We start from the raw sequence: 20,440 nt of genomic DNA, 5'->3' as shown, positions 1-20,440 counted from the left end.
GCCAAATTGTTTCTAATGTAGTACAAAGGAACAAATGGTCGGAAAATTGCATTTGAATTGGCACTTACTTCCCGGGACCCTGTTTCTGAAACCGCCTTGCCTTGTGTGAGTTGAAAATAGTACGTGCATTGCCTATCTCCAGATCAGCGATCCATGTGAAAATACCAGGGGAACCCCTATGGGCAAGTTAGACATGGTGATAGAATGGAGTGATTGCAGGCAGACAAGTGTACTGCCACGCTACTTAGTGTCTCTGTCACTTCTGGAACGTTGCCTGACCTCACTGGCTCTATTTTCCTTCAGAATAAAATCAAAGCAGGGTGGGGATTTCTTTCTTTGTAATATTATTTCAGAGTTTAAGTTAGACAATGTGAGAGATGATACATGAAATGATTAGACCTACCTGCCATAACCCACTCTAAATAGATCATAGATTTTTATTATTCTTAAAAATAAAGTTTAAAATAGTACATCATCATACAAATAAGCTTGCATGAATACATGAAGTTGGGCTGACACCCTGTATCCATCTTGGACTCTCCCCAGTTGCCATCTCACATGGAAGACTCTCTAACTGGTGCAGTGGTCACAGGTTAGGTGCGCTAGTGGTCACAAAGGTCACTGATGGCACTGCAGCACTGAAGCACCCGAAAGCGGCAGCGCCCTCTGGCGCCGGTACGTGGTTGGCCACTGAAGACCGGCCCTCAAGTAGCTAATTGGACATTTTGTGCCTACAATTGACTTGCTCAGATTGTAGTTAGTGATAATCGTGTCTTTAAATTGAAGTGTAACCCTATGTTTTAGTTTTTACTATGTTAGATTATTTTTTTAATTTGATTTCTATATTCAATTTATGCATTTCAATACTAAAATTGCAGCTCATTTTACATCTTAGACTGACGATGGTCTAAAATATAAGTGAAATTGTGGAAAATTCTTGTTTGTGATTACAGAACAATAGAAATAATATCTGTGCAGGGGAAAGAAAATTTACAACATAACATGAGACCAAGAAATAATACTAACAGAAAAATGAAACACAAAATCCTGAAGTGTAAAAATATGGGATTGTAATCCTGAACTTGATTAAGATAAAGAGCAATACTTTAATGAAAAAGCAGTAGCTGGTGAAAAGTCATGTTTGTTTGGGACTAGTATGGTTTCAAAAGTCTGGAGTAGACTAATTTTAGACTTAAAGAGCATGAGCAGCATGTGCAACTATTTCTCACTTTCTTCCTGCTCCCAAATAAAACACTGTATTCTGATACACTGAATTCTAGCACTCAGAGTTCAATGTTGAAATAAAGGATTAGTACAATGGTAGCATGTCAGGAAGTTTTTCATACTCCCTTTCCTTCCGCTGCACTGGTATTGCTGACAGCGATGACAAGAAAGGATTTCACAGCAGCACTGTCTTACAAAATCAGGAAACATCCACTTTTTTATAACATATAGTTTCACGTATGGAAAGTTTGATCAGTGTCGACCTGAAGGTCTTCTGCAACCTCTGTACTCTGCAACTGAATGTACTTCACCAAAAGTCATTTGTCCTCGGGTTGACTTTAATGTGCGCCTCTTCATGGAACGTGTCAGGAAAAGTCTTAGTCTCAGAAGCAGCACCCTCCCCTTAGAGTCCAGCCTCGAAAGAGGTAGAATTGGCTTTTCTACTTTCCAGTCACATCATCATGAGTAACAGTAGTGCTTTTTCCTAATCTGCCAGTGTAATTCACATCACTGTTAACTTCTCTTTGCATGTACATAACTTAGGCCATGGCACAATTCGTTTTGATTTATGTCTTTTCTGCTGAATTCCAAGAAACAAAACTCACCCTCAGTTTGCATCCACAGAGGGTCAGAACAGAATGGTTGGCACACAGGAAGCATAAGATGGAATTTATTAAATAAGCAAATCAAATACCTGTTTATGGATCTGGTCAAAATAAAATTAGAGCTGGAATCTACTTTCTCTCTCTCTCTCTCTCTCTCTCTCTCTGTGCTGCAAAGTGGACTCAGGGCCCTCACACTGAGCTACATCCCTGTCCCTTGTTTATTTTTAAAATTTTTAAGTTTTTAAAAATTATTACACTTTTGCAGTAATCTCGCTACATTGATAAGTTGCCCACTGGGCTTGAACTTCTGACCTTTCTGCCTCAGCCTCCCAGAGTTCTGAAGTCATAGTCATAAGCCCTCAGGCCCTGATACATACCTTAATTTTTAAAACTAATTTTAGTTTTTGTTGGCACATAATGCTCTTACATATTTATGAGGTTTAATTTGGTATTTAATTTAGGTATACATTGAATAATGATCAATTTATGGTAATTAACATATCTATCACCTTAAACTTTAATTTCCTTATAGAAAATGCATTCAGAATCCTCTTTTTTGAGGTATGCAAGGCATTATTTTTCCTGTATTTACTTTACTGTGTCACTGAGCACCAGAGCTTAGAACCTCTTGCGTAACTATAATTTAGTGCCTGGAGACCCGTTTCTCCCATTTACTTTTCCACCTCCCTCTCTCTCCCAGCCACAATACTGCTCTTAACTATAAGATCACCTTCTTTTGAGTCCATCATAGATTATGCAGCATTTGTTCTTCTGTGTTTGACTCACTTATCCCAGGACAGTTCCTGCAGGGCCGCCCTGGCATAATTCCTAGTTCCACTGGGCTGGAGCTTCCTTGTTTACATCCTGGCGAATGATACTCCCCAACCTCCTTCTGTCATCTTACTCAGCAGATTAGTGTGAGAGCCAAATGAGATATATGCACAAAAACATGGAAATTAAAATGTTTTTCAAATATAAAGCATTTTTATTACTTCATTATGCAATCATTTTCTTTTGCAACATTTATATCTACAAATAAAGGAAGAAAAAAAGATACCAAAAACCCAATTTTTGCCAAACTGTTGTCATTATTTAGAACTGTAAGGTGTTGAAGGAGGCCATCAGTAGGTAGTGCCACAGAAAGCTCTGCTGTTTCTGTCTCTTATTTATTACCTTTTCTCTTTATTATGATTAGTTTTTCTTCTGCACGCACATCTCTGTCTTGTACACAGAACACTTTATGCAGATTTCTGGGCCCGATTCATTTTAAAATTCAGAATCTTAGATTTTAGAAATCTAATATAGTGCAAACACTACAAATTATGTATCAGTCCCGGCATGGTCTGTGGCTGGCTTTGCCACAAGACGATGATGGTGTTTCTATAGAGAAGAGCACGGATTGCACATTAAAGAGGATAAAAGATGGTAACTAGCCTTTTCTCTGCTTGGATCACTTTTTGCCTAATGGTTCGCCAAGTGATTTACTAGAAAGTTATGAACTTGCCACATGAGGTTTCAAGGCTGCTAACTCTATCACATTCCCTCTTACTCTACAGAATACAGATTACTCATTGTCATCCCTGGACTGACCTAGGGACTGTCACATTGGCTGATCTGCTTCCTTACAGAATTATTTACCCTCAACCCCCCAAAATATATTCCAAACCTTTGAATTTTGAAATATTTTTTTTTTACATTTAACTGACTGGCATGCTTTATAATATTTACCTGATTTGGCAATGACAATTAAAAATGTTACAATAAATCGCTCTGTCTATATTTTTAACTGACAATAGTTACCTAAAGTCAATCAACTATACTTTCTAAATTTTTAAAAAAAATGTTTACAGTAGTGAAATAAATTAAACATAATATAAGGACATTTCATCATTCATCCTGGAAAAACCATGTAACTTTTGCATGACCTTTCATCAAACATTGCTACATTAGACTTGCTACATTCTGGTATTTTCAAAGTAGATTTATCTCAGAGTAAAAAAATCTCTGCCTAAATAAACATATTTAATTGTAGATGATTGCATATTAAACATATTAATTGTTATGTGATAACTTTTTAGAAAATTGGGCAATGATAATTCAACTGAAAAACTGATAATAAGGGTAAGCGTTCATGATAGTTTATATGCCCTTTGTCATATATAAATGCAGAGAGCATAGTTTAGGTAATGATTGTGAACTGAGATGACTGTCCAGTCCCCCCAGTCAAAATTTGGCAATGTCTGGAGACATTTTTAATTCTCAGATTGCAGTGGGGAGTTCTGTTGGCATCCACCAGGTAAAGGCCAGAGATGCTGCCAAAATCCTGTAATGCAGAAGGCAGCCTGCCACGAACAGAATTACTTTGCCTGAGATGTCAACGGTACTGAGGTTAAGAAACTCTCATTTAGGAACTGAAGCAATTATATTCATGTCATCCCACGTGCTTAGATTTAACGTAACATGGCACTTGTGCAAATGTAACTGTAATGAAATTGAGCTATTTTGAGCTATATTGCTAGTTTTGCATGCAAAAGAAATAAATTCTAGTTCTAAAAGTCTTAAGAACAATGTGATTTTCTGACATACACTCGAACAAAAATTGAAGCAATGTTTAGACCACTCAGCATAAGAAAGACAACTTAGAAAAGTCACTTCATTCATCGTTTTCCTGTAGTCTGCCGCTCCAGATAGCTATTGATCTTCTCTCCCCTTTTGCTTCTCTGTGTGATCCCTCAGTCCATGCTGGATCTTAGGCAGTCTCTTGCCATCCCTTGCCATTCTCTTTCCCCATTAGTCATCTGATCCGAGTGTCAGAGACTCAGCAGATGAACTGAACCAAGTGAGCCTAGAATCTTCCATCACGGAACACAGAGTGCAGGAAGGGAAAGAAGAGGACCACACACACACACACACACACACACACACACACACGCACACACACACATGCACACAGAAAGAGAGAGAAGGAGAGGGAGAGAGAAAATACCTGTCACATAAATAAATGTCTTCATTTTAGTTAGACAAAAAGTGCTCCAAAATATTGTCATAAAGCAATCATAATTCAACATTTATCATAATCTTTAGTTTTTGAATAGGCTACTTAGTTAATAGTCAAATATTAACAACGTTGCATAGGACATACAATGTATAATCAAAATATATGGTGACTGTCTAAATTTTAAAATATTTGTTGCAGTGACAACACATTGCCATTAATTCCTGTCAGAATACTCTCCCTTGCTTCAAACACTTGTTTCATAATTTATTCCATTTTATGATGCTGTTCTGGAAGTCGTCTTTCCTAAGTGTCTTTATAAGCTCAAAAATACATGCCGTTGTTGTGTCCCTTCCCGTGGAAATGTGGGCCTGTAAAATGTTAAATTGCATCCTCAATTACCTTATTCACCAAATCTAGGATCATGTAAATGCTGGTCCTTCCTCCAACTCAAAACAGACATGAACAGTAAATGTTCTGAATGAATTCAAGACATGGAGATAGCCACAGCAGCACAGCTAAGGACATACAGGAACGAGGACTCGGGGAGCTGCTTCAAAGTGGCAAGAACAATGTGATGCATGTGTCAAAACAGGAGAGAGCATTCCAAGACAGATTAACCCGGTGTGTCACTTATGGTAACAAATTTTTAAGAATTAAAACATTCATTGTACCTTTAAATCATGTTTTATATATATATGTACTATATATTTTATATATTTGTATATATATTTATATATGTTTGTGTGCACATATGATGAACCAGGGAGTTATCCTCCAATGATACAATATTGGAAAAAGTTTTCCTCTAGGGAGTCATGTGCAATCAGGTACAGATGTGGCTGGGGGAAAAGAAGCATCAGATGCCCTGCCTCAAGGTTTTGTGCCATGATTTTCACACTTCAGCTGCATTCATCTGTGCCTGGTTCACCTTCAGAACGGGCTAAGTTAAAGGGTCCGAGATGCCATATTTGCCTTGCAGTTGATTTTGATTCAGATATGTTATCTGTATTCTTCTCTGCATGGGTTCTTGTCCCTTCAAGTAGACCACTTCTTTACACGGGAATTTAAGCACCACTATAAAACAGAAACTGGCAGGTCTCTTGAACAACCAAGAAACAGATGAAGTAAATCATTTCTGCTGCATTATTAATCAAAGGAAGTACAAAAAGATCAGATTTAAAGGAAGCAAAAATCAATTCTACCCTTTGATGCGAGGAAGGACAAAATCACATTGCAAAAGTAGGTCCCTACTGAGACCAGAGGATTTTGTAACAATAATTTGAAATCTGTGCTCTGGTTACTGTTATATATTCTTCCTACATGAAAACACACACACACACCCCTCAAGACATCAAAAGTTACATTCGGCTCCATATTTGGCTTCACATTCTAAGTCTAGGTCTCATGTCATCTGCACTGGGTCCAGATACAGAGAAGGTTGTAGGTATAATTGTTCTGAATTGATGGCCGTATACCCCACCTTCTGTGCAATAGTGACCCAGGGACAGAACCATTGAAATGGGCAGTTTTGTTCTAAAAAGGGTAAAATAGGAAGAAGGTGGCAATACTGGGGTACACATGCCCACATCTATGAGCAAGAGATATTTCTTGTCTTTTTGATTAGGGAAGAGTGGCACATGATTATTACTAATCATAGTGTTAGCCTTTTTCCTAGACACAGGACATCACAATCCCAAGCCTTCTGTTCTTTTTTAACTGTCCTGCACTTCAGTGCAAGCTGGCCTCCTAAACATCAGTTTGGAGTTCATTATAAAGTTTCAGAGAAACTTTGAATACATCTAAGGTCACTCTGGAAATGCCCTTGAGCCCTAAGAAGGTGGCTTGTCCAGCTGAAAAGATCTACTATACACTGTCTTAAATCTTTCTGCATTATCTGTTTTCCAACCTTATTAAAATATAATTGATATATTCAATTGTGTGTATTTTAAGTTGTACCATGTAATTATTTGATATATGTACATACTGTGAAATGATTACTACAAACAAAAATAACACATCTATGAACAGATAGAGAAAATACAACCAGGAATATTTAGCTATAAGAAGAAGGAAAGCCTGCCATTGCTACAATATGGATGATTATGAAAAATACTGTGGTAAATTAAAGAAGCCACATAAACAAAGACACTATATGATCTCACTTATATGATAAATCTAAAAATGTCAAATTGTTTTTCAAATTTTTCACAACAGGTCTTACCACCATACCTAGAACGTTATTACTCTGAAGCTGTTTATTGCTTTATACAATTTTCCCTGGAAAAAGAAATTTTATTCTCAATGTTCCACAAGCGAGGCCGTCTGTGTTTTTTTTAAATTCATGTTTGCAAAGCAAAACAGTTTCTTCATTGGTTCATCCTTCTTCTTCAGGGCCTTATAACCCACAGCCAAAAGAAGCCACTTGACACTTTCAGCATTCTTCAGGGACCTCGGTAGCCAGATGCACAAGTCCCAGTTACTTTAGGTGGCAGAATACACAATATACAAAGTACCAGTGGCTGTTCCTCCAGTGGCCAGTGATAACCCCTCATTGTCCTCCTTGCCCCAGTCTGTCCCATGGCCAGGGACACATGTTTTAGATATTTGATCCAGCCACACCAAATTCCTGTTGACAATTTCTGTTTCCAGCAGATTGTACTGTGCCACAAACTACCACTAGATTTTTGTGGCAGAGAGAAACAACAACGTTATGACTCCTTGGGTTGCTGAGAGTTGACTGGGCTTCCTGCCAGATGAGCCTGGGCCCACTTTTCAGGCTGCTTTCAGCTGGAGCACGTGGACTGGCAGATCCAAGGCAGCTCACTTAGTTGTCTTGTAATTTGTTGCTGGCTGTCACCTGGAGGGCCTCAGTTCTCTTTCAAGTGACATATTCTAAGCCAGCTTCCTTGTGTAGTATTCCCAGGACAGAATTCTAAGACAGCCAAAACAGACCTTATTGCTTCATAAAGTTCAGCCTCAGAAATCACAAAAGCATCACTTTGAGCACATTCCTCATCAAAGCAAGTCTCAAAACCAGCCCAGAATAAAGGTGTGGTGGAAACGAGATGACCTCCTGATAGCAGTAGCCATAAAGGCACATTCATTCACAGGGTATGCTGAGCAGGAAGAGGAGGATTTGTGCAGCCTGCCGTAGTCTGGTTCTTAAATCTTTCTTCTTCACATACATCTGATTTAAAAATCTTAATGTTGAGTAATTATAAGCCCTGGAAAATTATTGTATTGTGTTAAACTAGCCAATATATCTTAAACACTACCCTTATATAACAAAGTTACTGGTGATTGCAGTCATTATATATCTTTAATTGGGAAAATATAATTCTGATCCCAAAACAAATCATTTCACAAGGATCATCTCACCATGGCTGTTAATGAATAACTACATTATCACTTTATGCTTGGGCTATTGATTTCACTGTTAGTCAAATTATTTGGTTGTGGCAAAAAAAATTCAACTACATATTTGTATATTTAAATTTCAAACCAACTTTATCATTGAGCTGATTCTACCCACATTAAAAATAGTAAATTTATTTTTGTCCAATAGATTCAGGGGCAATGTGGCTTTAAATGTGTTTGTTTTAAATTCACATATATATTTTCAGGAAATTAGAACCATAATACTCTTATTTAAGCCATTGCTATTATTAAAGAAACATAGACTATAATGATAACTGCAAAGACAATCATAATCTATTAGAAGTTATCTTCAATGCATAATATTTGATACTTTTAATATTTGCCAGAAATAATGATTTCAAACTTAACTATATATATTTACTTACATAATATTTTTCCTTCTTAGTATTTATGTGTTAAGTATGACATCGATTAAAGATGGATAAACCTAGGAATTTACCATTTTGCTCCTTATGACTTTTTATGATTCTACTAGAATTCAATATATTATACTCATGTATAAGTGCTGTACATCTCAAAGACAGAGACAAAAAGTTCTTATATAAGAATTTCTTCAATATAAGCTAATTTTAATTTCTATTAGCATTTTAAGGTATCATCTTTAATAAAAGCATATTGGCATGTGTTGTAATATTTTTAATTTAATAATGGCATTTCGAAGGTAATGAGAACAGAATTCCATAGTACAGTTTTATGGCACATATTACACATGGAAAATTTGCTGTGCATAGTAGAACTGACAGGTGTGGCGGCTGGTGGAGTTTCAACTTGACTGGCTTTGGAATCTGGGATCTACTCTGGGAATTGCTGGAGCGCAGTTCTAGGTGTGCCTGGGGGCTCAGGGAGGTGTGGTTTGGGGGTCTACAACTGCTCCTTTGGCCCTTCTAATCTGGTAATCTCCCTCAGCTCAGCTTCCTAGCTACCATGAGCCAAGAAGCTTTGCTTTACCACATCCTTTTGCCATGAGGTCTCTGCCTTGCAGCCAACTGATCTTGGCTGAAACGACAAGCATTTTAAACCTCTTTAAACTGAGATATTTGATACTGTGACTAATACAAAGGTAACTGCTCTGTGTTTAGACAGTACATATTTATGACTGATGGCAAAAGCCATGCAATACCACTATCCCCATGTTTTATTTTTGACTTCTGTTCTATGAGGGGAATGAGTAGCTCACCAGGCTAAACCACAGTGTGGGACATCAGCAGGCACTTCTTGTATGTCACATCAGGAGAAAAACTATTGACTTTAGTTGAGTGTAGTCAGATGTCATCACCCTCGCTGTGGCGGCCTTCATCTGTGCATTTTGCATGTCCTGTGATCTTGTCTTGAAATGACAAAGCACTGAACAAATATCTAAAAGTGGGCAAAGAAGTATAGAAATCAAGCCCTGAGCCAACTCCCTTAATTTTTCACTACAGAAAGTTATTGTCTTGGATTTGGGAGTCATTTTCTATAACAGCATTTTGTGGGGCCATGTGTTTGTGTGAGCCCTTCAACTTGTGAAGTTTGTATGACCAAATGCTTTTCAGACAGAACCAGAAAGAGAAGACACGGGAAGGAATGCCAGACTCAAAAAGAGTTCCTGTAAAGGGCTGATGGTTAATTTTGCACAGTCTGGTCTTTAAAACTGAATTATAATTCAGGTTAGAAGACAGGGAGGGGAATTTCAATTACCTCTTCCCAATAATAGCCATACCACAAACGGGTTTTAATCAGTCTATTACAACTTTGTATCTCTGCAGCACTCTCTTCATACTTCAGCTAACCTCTCCTTTGCCTTGATGCTGCAGTCCTCTCTAGAATCTGATAATCTTCGCTCACAAGCAGAAATCTAGAAAGCATCCTTGGTGCCTGTCCCTCTGCTTCTTTTAGATTCTACTTCTGAGAGCAGCTTGAGTGTTTTATGCATCTGTCTCTACTTGCACATTTTCTGTTGTCCTGTGATGTTTGATTGTATCAGATCTAACTTTAGCTTCTCTGGAACTTCTTGCCCACTGTGTTAGTCTATAAAAGAGTTACTTATCACTGTATTTATGTTCCCTTGACATCTTTGTGTTCCTCCACTAATGTCACGGACAAATTGCTTTGAGTTACTATACAGATGTCCGGTCCTTTCCTTGTACCACTAGTTGCTTCAGAGCAGAGGCTCTGTCTCTATCCCCAGTACTTTCTTTGCAAGTCTATGCATTCATTTCTTTTGTGTGTATGTGTGTGTGTGATGAGAAAAGACTCTAGGGCTTTGTGGTGTTTGATACATTGTATCAATTTAAGAAGTTTAGAATTTTAACTAAGTGACTCAGCAGGGGGCCAGGGTCATCACTTTGTAAACATTCTGTTCTGTGGGAGAAAAGGAAGAGAGATGATGTGAGTGCTATACCTCCCCCAGGATGGGTAGCCTGCTTACAGTATAAGGGAAGAAAAGAAGCTTCTTCTTCGCTTTTTTTTCCTCTTATTGCTTTTGCTGTCTTCTTCTGTCTTAACCCTTTACCATGCCATCCTGCTTTGGAGCCAGCTAATTATGTACTGAAACCTCTACAAACTGTGAGCTAAATAAACCTTTCCTTCCTTAACTTGGCTTGGGTATTATGTCTCAGCAATGAAAGAAAAGAAACAAAGACAGAATTAAACCCAGGATCTTGCACATGCTAAGCAGGTACTCTACCACTGAGTAAAGCCACAGTTGATTTTTTATTTCTTAAATATCAACTTAGCAGTATTGGGTAAGAAGGTGGGAAAAAGAAGTTAGATCTAACCTAGAGGTGAAAATGAGCAGGCATCCAGATGATGGCAGCTTGAGCTGAACAGTTGGTACAGATGAACTAGGAAGTTAAAATTCATGAAAGTTCCTTACAGACTCAGCATGGGAATGAGAAAGAGCAAAGAGTCAGAGATGATCTCCAAAAGAGGCTTAAGAACTGGGTGGATCTTAGGCTGCATGAATAGAAATTAGTGCATACAACTGATCCTGCTCAACTCTTGGTTCTCTGTGATCTTTAGAATTAGAGGACTGAATTTACTGGTGGGATGTGACAAGTTTCCCTGTGTTCAGAAATAAAATACATATTCAGCAAAATGTGTAAGTTACCTTTTTTAGTAAAATATTGGCAAGCATATGGATTAACATTTGGTAAGACTACATGATGTAGTTCTTTTTTAATTGCTGAAGACAGCAAAGATTGTTACCAATTAGATATATTTAAATATACTGAAAATACATAAGTATATTCACAAATACAATGACATACAATAAGGAAAATCTTATAAGTACATACCATAAGGGTTAGTTTGTAACAACAACATTACAACATTATAAAGAGACATTATTGACCACAATTTTTTAGAATGAAAGTTGATAGACGTTCATGCATGTCTGTGTTACTTCTACAATTTAAATTATTTATGTTTTTGGAGTCAGATTAAATCAGTAAATCAGCAAGTGTATTTGGATTTTATGTAAAAAAAAGAGCTTTCTGACATGATGAAGTTTTAGGATTTTTTTTCCATTAGAAAAATAGCAAACTTTGAAAATATTTACTTAGAATTCCTTTTACTGTATCCAATAAATATCAAAAGTAGATTTTAAGAGCCCACTGAAATCTGTTTTTCCAGGTAGAAAAAAAAAAGGAAGCACAGAGAAGATCTGACATTTCGATATACAGAAAAGATAATCTGAGCTTTCTGGAGAAGGAAGACCTTTTAGGTGAAATCTAAATATAAACTCAGAGACTTGGTATCACAGGAAACTGTTACAGCTCAGAACTATCTAATAAATGGTGGCAGCAGTGAATCACAGCAGTGTAAAATCAGGAAGAATACAGTATCAATAGCTACTCTTAGATTTATAACACTGCGCATCCTTAAGATAATTTACATTTACATTTCAAAAATGACATCTTGGTTTATAGACGTTTCTGATCTCAAATTGTGTCAATATTTGCACATTCTCTAACAGTATCTATAGGCTTTTTAGATGTAGAATTGCAGTTAATGCAGTATAAACTTCTGAATTCCACTAAACTCAGTTGGATTAGTAAAGATTGATTTGCTGCAGCATGACTTTGCTTATAGAATCTGAAGTACCCAAAAATCAAACTCAAATTTATTTAACCATAAGCTTGTCATTTTCATGTAATTAATATTTGGTGAGTTTAACATGTTAATGCTATTCTCGAGTAGTTGTACGTTATGGGACCAAGCTTCTGGAGTGTAAAGCATGACTCTGAGTGACTGTGGCAGATACACATAACTTCAATGTGTTTCATTCAATCTGTTCTTATCTCCAAAATGAAAATTATAATTGTCCTTATTATATGTTGTTGTAAAAACTAATCAGTTAATTCATGTAATCCATATTATATACAATAGTAACTGAATATATAATTAATTTAAATATTTAAACCATAATGCAGCCCCCCCCCACATATGTATCAGTGCCTAGAAAACAAGAAATATTGCCTATTATGTAATGCTGGTATTTATTATGTATTTGATAAGCATTTTGTTAAGACAAGAATACATGTTGAAAATTAGAAAAAATGACATTCTGTGAATTCTGTAGCTACATCCAGAATTTTCTACAACTAAAAGATCTTGCTATCTAGTTCATTCATTCATTTATTCATTCAGACTTAGTTGTCACATTGATGAAGCTCACATCCAGAAAACACTCAGACACTCTGGTCTGAAGCCTGGGCAAGGTCAGGTCTAGAAATCTAGACTTGAGCATCTCATCTTAAAGGGAAGGGCACTTGGATTGTGTTCATCTCAGCCACTCACAACATCTAATTGAGCGTTTAATAAACAGCAAACTCCTAGGTAGATGTTGGACAGTGAACAAATTTCACCTCTTCTTTCTAAAGTGTTGAACTGTATCTTCTCTTTGGCCTTCATCTCTTTAATCTTCTAGTTAAAGTCTCACTGGGTTGTACTCTTTTCCTTCTAAAGAAAAGTTTTCTCTTGTTTGCATCACAAATCACCATTACTTGTGTAGTTTAAAATACCACATATTTCTCTCCACAATTTTGTGGGTTTGGAGTCCATGCACTGGGTAGCCACCTCTTGCTGGGGTGTAGCAGGCTGCATGCTCATCCTCAGGATCTTCTAGAGAGAATTTGCTTTTGACCTTGTTCCCAATGCCAGCAGAATTCATTCCTTATGGTTGTTTTGTGTATCAAGGCCAGCAGACGACTCTCTCACCCCAATCAGCCAAGATTGGATACATAAAATAATGTGATCTTGGCGGTGTGACATCCTAATACCTTAGTCACATTCTGTTAGCAGGAAACAAGTCACAGGTTCTGCCCATCTTCTGCCTACATAAAAGTATGGACTCTAGGAGGGAGAAATATGGGGAAGTCATCTGGTTCCCTGTCAGGGAAAGGTTCCTGCAATACCTCATTTATGTGTCTCTTTCTTACTGTATTACTGTGCAACTCTATAACTCAGATGCCCTTGCTTGTCCACATTTCCAGCTTCCACGCACAGACCTTGTCCTGTTTATCTCCTGTACCCCTTTGCACCTGACATAAACCTTGGCACACAGTTGATGTAGTAAAATTTATTCTTAACAGTTTCATTGATACATAATTCATTGATAAACTTTCAATAACTGAATGCAGGAAAACACAGGGCTCACAACTCATAAGTTCTAAAATATTTGCTGACAAAATTTAAAGAATTAGTCTAATTGAGTATATATTTGAAGTTCTCTTGATTGTTCAAGGCAATAATTGATAAAATGACTTAGAAGGTAAAAATGACTTTATAATTATTTCTAGAGCTACATAACTATTTTTTCATGATATAATTTCATAACATATTGTGTTATCTACTTTTTTCTTTCTAGATGAGCAAGAGATTGTACAAAAACGCACTTTCACAAAATGGATCAACTCTCATCTGGCCAAGGTAAGGGAACAACCAGAGTAAAAGGGTTATGTATCTTAAGGCTCAGAATTCTGTGCCACAGTTGTCTCTATTACTGGTCAATGATATTAAAATCTTATCAATTGGTTTAACCATTGCCAAAGTGTGATATTTGTTAGCATTGTCTCTGAGAAGAAATGAACTGATATCTGGTGAAGAAGTTATTTCACATCATTTCTATGAGTTTTGATGCAAAGGTTCATCCTATTATTGCTTCTATACTAATGTGTATGTCATATCAAATGAAAATATACCCTGGACTTTTGTTCATGTCCTATTACTGACAGAAGGAAGAGATAAATGGCTCTCACTGAGCAATGCGTTTTATCTGCAGACAGAATAAATGCATCTCTGTCAAGTGAACAGAGAGGCAGGACATTAGAGAGAGAAGTTATTCGGAGATTTTTCCGTTGTAGGGCATACTCAGTACTGTGAGCCTGCACATCATAATATCTTTGAACATCAATGCAAAAAATAAAATAAACTTCAATCTTAGTACATAACACTGTGATTAATTTCACACTGTTTCAAGAAATATCACATTAGCAAAATAAAATTCAAATGATAGCACAGTTGTTTGAATTCAGCTAACGGATCCTTTTTTGGTGAGTAGCACTTATTAGTACCTAAGTGTAACCAAGTAGGTAGTTTATGATCAGATTTCTCCTGCTATAGCTTAGTCCTGAAACATTCCTCAAAGGCCCATGTGTTTGAGCCTTCGTCCTAGCTTGGCACAATTTGGAGGTGATAGAAGCTTTAAGGGATTGAGCCTGCCTTGAAATCTTCTGATCATGGGGACTGTGCTCTTAAAGAGGAGAATAGCACCCATCCCCATCTTATTCTGTTTTGCATGCTACTTATGAGATGAGGCTTTATTTCCCCATGTGCTCCCCTTGTTCCCTTATGTGCTACTTTGCTACAGACTCAAAATACTGTGGCCCTCTGGTCATGTCCTACAATCTCCAAAACTGTGATCAAGCCAAAATAAATTTGATTGCTTTAGGTATTTATTACCATGACGGAAAGCCGGTTAACACATCCCCAAAGCCAATTTTAATAGCTCAGAAGCAAACAAGGCATGACAGTTTTAGTCCCGTTCTATACATTAGCCGCTTGCTTTGTTTCTGTGCTGTGCTGTGGAAAACAGTAAAAGTTAGCAAGACACTTTCCTAGGCCTTGAGCAGCTCACCATCCGGCAAAGGAAGAGGACCAGAACAATGTACCTAGGTTCAGGAGAGATGAAATCATCTTTCCTGTAGTCTCTTCCAAAAACCACTTTGTGAGAGAGTTTCACCCAAAATCTGTCCTGTAGAGTCAGTTGGTTTGGGACTTGGGACTCATTTTCTCAAGCTTTTGTTAGTGCTAGTCTGCTGGTACTTGTTTTATAGTTTTCTCAATAACTAATGAAGACTTTTTCTCCAAAATCGAAAGAGATTTATTATTTCTTCATATTGTAAAGTAGCTAATTTTAAACAGTATTAAAATAAACTCCCTGTAAAATGTTACAACAGTAAAAAATCTCCTTAAATTATACAATCCAGATATACTCACAACTCCAGTATTGGTCATCATTTTTCTATACAGTTTCATATTACTGATCTTACAGAATAGCTTTTTGGAGGCCTCTATTTCACTTAGTACTTAATCATTCCATGTCAAAAGATGGAAAGTAACTGAATAAGTTTTATTATATTGTCTTTTATAATTCATGCAATTGCCTATTGATGATCCTTAAATGATTTCTAGTTGTTTAATATTACCTTAAAACACCACAGTGAAAATACTTGCCTATTTATCTTTGTATATTATATGACTTTTTCTTAGGAGAATTTCTAGAAACAGGTACAGGTACAATTATGATTCTAATATATATCAAGAATTTTTGAGAATCTCTATTTCCTAGGAGTATCAATGCCCTTAAAAGGTATTAATGTGTTTTCCAGTCTTATTGGAGAAAATAATTTGCAACTTTTTTCATCTTTCTTTGTTTTTAAAATAGAGGTTGATTATCTTTTGAAAACTTTTAAGTTGGTTAACTTGGGATGCAATTTTATTATGTACAGAACACTTAAAAAGATAGCAGATCTGGAATGCATGCCATGGCAGACAGGCTATAAAAGACACTTGGGAAGCGATTATAGGCACAAGGGAGTTAATTCCAGGTTTGTTTTCGTAGTTGCTTTGTCACTGTTTTCGGTTGCTTTGCACATCTATGTGATGGTTCTTGTGGTTATCAGCGGTAACCTCAATAAACATGCATTCTTTTCAGGTTTCTTTATCAGCCCGGCTTGCGATCTCACAAGTATTCTTTCTAAATATGTAAGCCTTACTTGTTATTTGTAGTACACCCTCTCTAGCCCATGAAATCATTTCTGACCACATGTGAAAAAGTGATGCTGTCCTCTAGTAAGTGGATCAAGCTCATCCAAATTGCCCCATGCACTGCTCCTCCTGCCCCCACCACTTTCCCTGTCTTTCCTGCCTCTGGTGTTGGAGAATTCAGACTCCTGTCGCTTCTCCAGAACCTATAACAGAGGTGAAGTTGAGCTCATCTTAATTTATATGGTGTTTTTTTAAAAAAATCTCACTTCCCAACAACATTAAGAAGTTGTAAACATTGTAAAATTATAATGCATATACTAATTCTTGGAATTTCTTTATAATCCTCATAGCTCTACTCACAGTGCTCAATAGAATGCAGAGATATCTAAAAAGAAAAAAATAACAAAGAGTTTTTATCTTTTCCTTTGTTTCATTTGAAAGTAAATATTACATGGTGAAAAATTAAATAGCAGTTTTAGCCAGCACTGCACCCAGTGCTTAGCCCAGGTGACTTGACAGCCTGTGTTGCTACCCTCCTGGAAAGAGATGCTACTTGGATTTGAATCCAGACAAGAATCTAAAGTTTAGCTGTTTCCCCTGCATTGCACACTTTTTGCATGAATAATATCATTCTGAAAGGTCCAAAAATTTTCATATTCACAACTCACCTATCATAACCTTAATCTGATCACATCCTCTATACATACAGTTTTTTTTTTCTTTTGGGGAATAATCCTGAAAACTGAATACTAGAGCAGAAGGATAATAATTTACTTGTTATCTAGGATTTATTTATGCCAATATTGTAATATTTCACTATATATAGCCCCAAACACAAAATCACTGGAGGTTATTTTTCTTTTCCTAATCCATATATATTTGGAAAACATTTTTGAAAATCAGATCTGGCCCATTTCTCGCGTTTGATGACTAAGAACTTAGAGATGGCTGTACAGTTTATGTTTATGCCTGTGTCTGTCGCAGCAGCTGATCACATAATTGCTCCTTCATCTTTCTCTATCCCATCCTTTACCAGCATCATGCCTATTTTAGCTTTCACTGCCAGCTCTGTCTCCCTCATTTCCCCTTCCACTGGTCTCCCATTCATGTGTCATCTCTACCCCTTCACCACCAGACTGGCAACCCAGCTCCAACACATTTGCCATGTCCATCTCAGTTTCTCGTCCCTACCTTTATCCCTGTGGTCATCTCTGCTTTGTCTGTTTCCTCTATGAAAACACATCCAACCTGCAAATATTAAACTTTGCATTCTTGTCAAGGTTAAATTAATGAATGCTCTCAGGCTGATATTGTAGGAACACTTCCTTCTGCCTTTACCTCTGAAAAATTCTGAGAATGATAGCATCTCACTTGTAACAAAAACAAGGTCAGTTTCAAGTAATATCTGGCTTCTGAACCAAGACACTGTGTCACTTTTCTTTTTGTGTTTGTGAGAATATGAGGTTTGCTCTCAAAGCCATATGAAGCAGTCAAGCTTGTTTGGTTCCACTCTTTAATACCCATGATTATGAACAACAAGCACATGGATACACACACACACACACACACACACACACACACACCATTAGCTAGTCTCTGCAGAAGCATATATTCTGTCCAGGGTCTAACTAAGTCCTTCATGAATATCACATATTAAATTGTTGGTCCTTGGCTTCTGATCACCTTTCAGCCACACACAGATGTATCCTACAGACAGGTTTTCAGTCACAGAGCAGTCCTGAAACCATACTTAGTAAGAATAGTTTTCGTTAGAAAAATAATCCATAAAGAAGAAATTGGACAATATTTCTTTATGTTTTGGAGTTTCTTGAAGAAAAATTTCCCTATTCCTCCTTACTTATTATATAACCCAGATAGTTTATCTGATCACTAATAAACTTCCCCAGGGGTGGAGCCATAACCGCTGTTACCATAGAATGGACTGAGTGTCCTGTAGTTGTGAATCATGTTGTGTCTGGTTTGGTGTATCATCTGGACATTGATTATTTTAGTATTACATTTTCTACTTCTCTAGTGATACAGGTCTTGATTAGTCCATTCAGGATTCTGTAATAACATGTCAGAGTCTGGAGTGGCCTAAATACCAAACATTTATTTCTTACAGTTCTTGGGGCTGGTAAGACCAAGATAAAATTTATTTTTAGATGAAGGTCCTCTGCTTGACTTACCGACTGCAGTCTTCTCCCTGTGTCCTCACATGGCAGAGAACAAAAAGCTCTTCATCATAATATAAGAATGCTAACCAATTCCGTCACAAGGGCCCTATTTTGTGACTCTGCTCAAACCAGTTTGCTGCCCAAAGACTCTGCCTCTAAATATTACCACCTGGGGTTTGGGGCTCTAGAGGGTCTGGAAAGGTCACAAATATTTAGGGCATAATAGGGTTCAAGATTCCTCTGACAAGGGCAAATAAGAATTCCTGCTAAATTTCTAACGTAGGACTAGGAATTTAATCTGGAAGGAAGGCAATTGTGGGCTGATTTTCTCTTTCACAGCTGATGCTTCCTACATAATCCCAGTTATATGTATCTCTGAGCCTCGTGGGTTTTTGTTTTTTCATTTAATTTGAGGATCAAGTAATGTAAGACTTAAATTGTATTTCATTCCTTGGATGTATTCTCCTCTTCCTACAATTTTCTGTTGAACGCTACTAATAAAAGTTAAAAAGACAAAGGTCCATGTTGAAAATGTTTCTAATGCTGGTAACAAAGACATTAATTAGTTTTTAAGTCACTTTGTTACTAATACTGTGATGTGTCAGGTCACTTTATCTCTGAGGATAGCAGAGCAGAAAAGGGCTAAACTGGCTTGAAAAGGGGAAGTTTTAACTTTTTTATGGAATGCAACTTAATAAATATTTTACAGACTTGTTGCCAGAGAACTCTTGTTACAGTACAGTACTGTACTGTATGATGATACCGGTAACAATTTGTCTTCTTTGTGTGTTCATACACACACACACACACACACGCACACACACGCACACACACACACACACACACACACACACACACATTAAGCAGGCACCACTGAGCTACATCTCCTACCCTTTTTATTTTTCCTTCTGAGACAGCTCTCATTAAATTGGTCAGCCTGGCTTCCCAGAGAAGCTAGGATTATAGGCGTGTGCCACTGTATCCAGCTAAGATTTTAAAGCAATCTAAAATTATGTCTTTAAGATGTTACTTTTATTTTTTTTGTACTGGGGATCGAACTCATGACCTCGTGCTTGCCAGGGAGGCGCTTATACGTATGAGCTAAATCCCCAGCCCTTTTAAGATGTTACTTTAAAGGATAGTTTTTAGGAAGCAAAGTTACATCTTTTCTCAAAATCTGCTTTGCAAACTGATCATTTCCAAAATTATCTTTAATGGTAAGTGGTGGTAGGTTTAAAAGCTACTATGCTGAGTTGAAAAGCAGAGAATTGGTCCTTTTTCCCTTCCTAAATTTATTTATTCCTGAGTGCACTCAGAGATGCTCAGAAGCACTTATGGAGCTGGAAGTTTTTTTTTAAATCAAAAAGGCTCACTATTGTTTTTGACTGCTTTTTTGGGTTGCAAATTAATAAACAGTTTGCTTAAAATTAAATAAAATAATCAACTATTTACAAGTGACATTTCATTCTAACAATTATTTGTAAATATTATGACAACACTCAGTGAAGAGATAAGAAGCAAATATGAGGCCAGTATGTTTTTTAGAAATATAGTTTTCTTAAGCCAAATATCTTGATAAAAGGACAAAAAATTTTCTGTTCGTGTGTTGCTGCCATTTTTAGTACACAGATGTAGATTATTTAAACTTGTGCATATAATTATCTACTCAGTTTTAATGTTTGCTTTGTTTCAAATTGAAGTCTTTATGCCTCTGTAATTATGTAGATCATGGAAAATCACAAATCATC

The 20,440-nt window shown here is 36.9% G+C and overlaps 1 protein-coding gene across 15 annotated transcripts in view; it reads left to right on the top strand.

Annotated features, from left to right (window-relative positions):
- Syne1 (spectrin repeat containing nuclear envelope protein 1) overlaps positions 1–20,440 on the top strand; it is a 430,253-nt gene that overhangs the window by 59,128 nt on the left and 350,685 nt on the right. For all 15 annotated transcript variants that reach the window (XM_063233318.1, XM_023564552.2, XM_013151061.3 and 12 more), the window contains exon 3: positions 14,114–14,175. In XM_063233318.1, the coding sequence (XP_063089388.1) occupies positions 14,114–14,175 (62 nt within the window). The remainder of the gene's footprint in view (positions 1–14,113; positions 14,176–20,440) is intronic.

This window comes from Cavia porcellus, unplaced genomic scaffold (assembly GCF_034190915.1).
Source record: "Cavia porcellus strain 051 isolate PalLab524CR breed Dunkin Hartley unplaced genomic scaffold, mCavPor4.1 scaffold_22, whole genome shotgun sequence".
In the NCBI taxonomy this organism is placed as follows: Eukaryota; Metazoa; Chordata; class Mammalia; order Rodentia; family Caviidae; genus Cavia; species Cavia porcellus.
The sequence above is the reverse complement of the archived record's forward strand: the minus strand, read 5'-3'. Positions and strand labels throughout refer to the sequence as shown.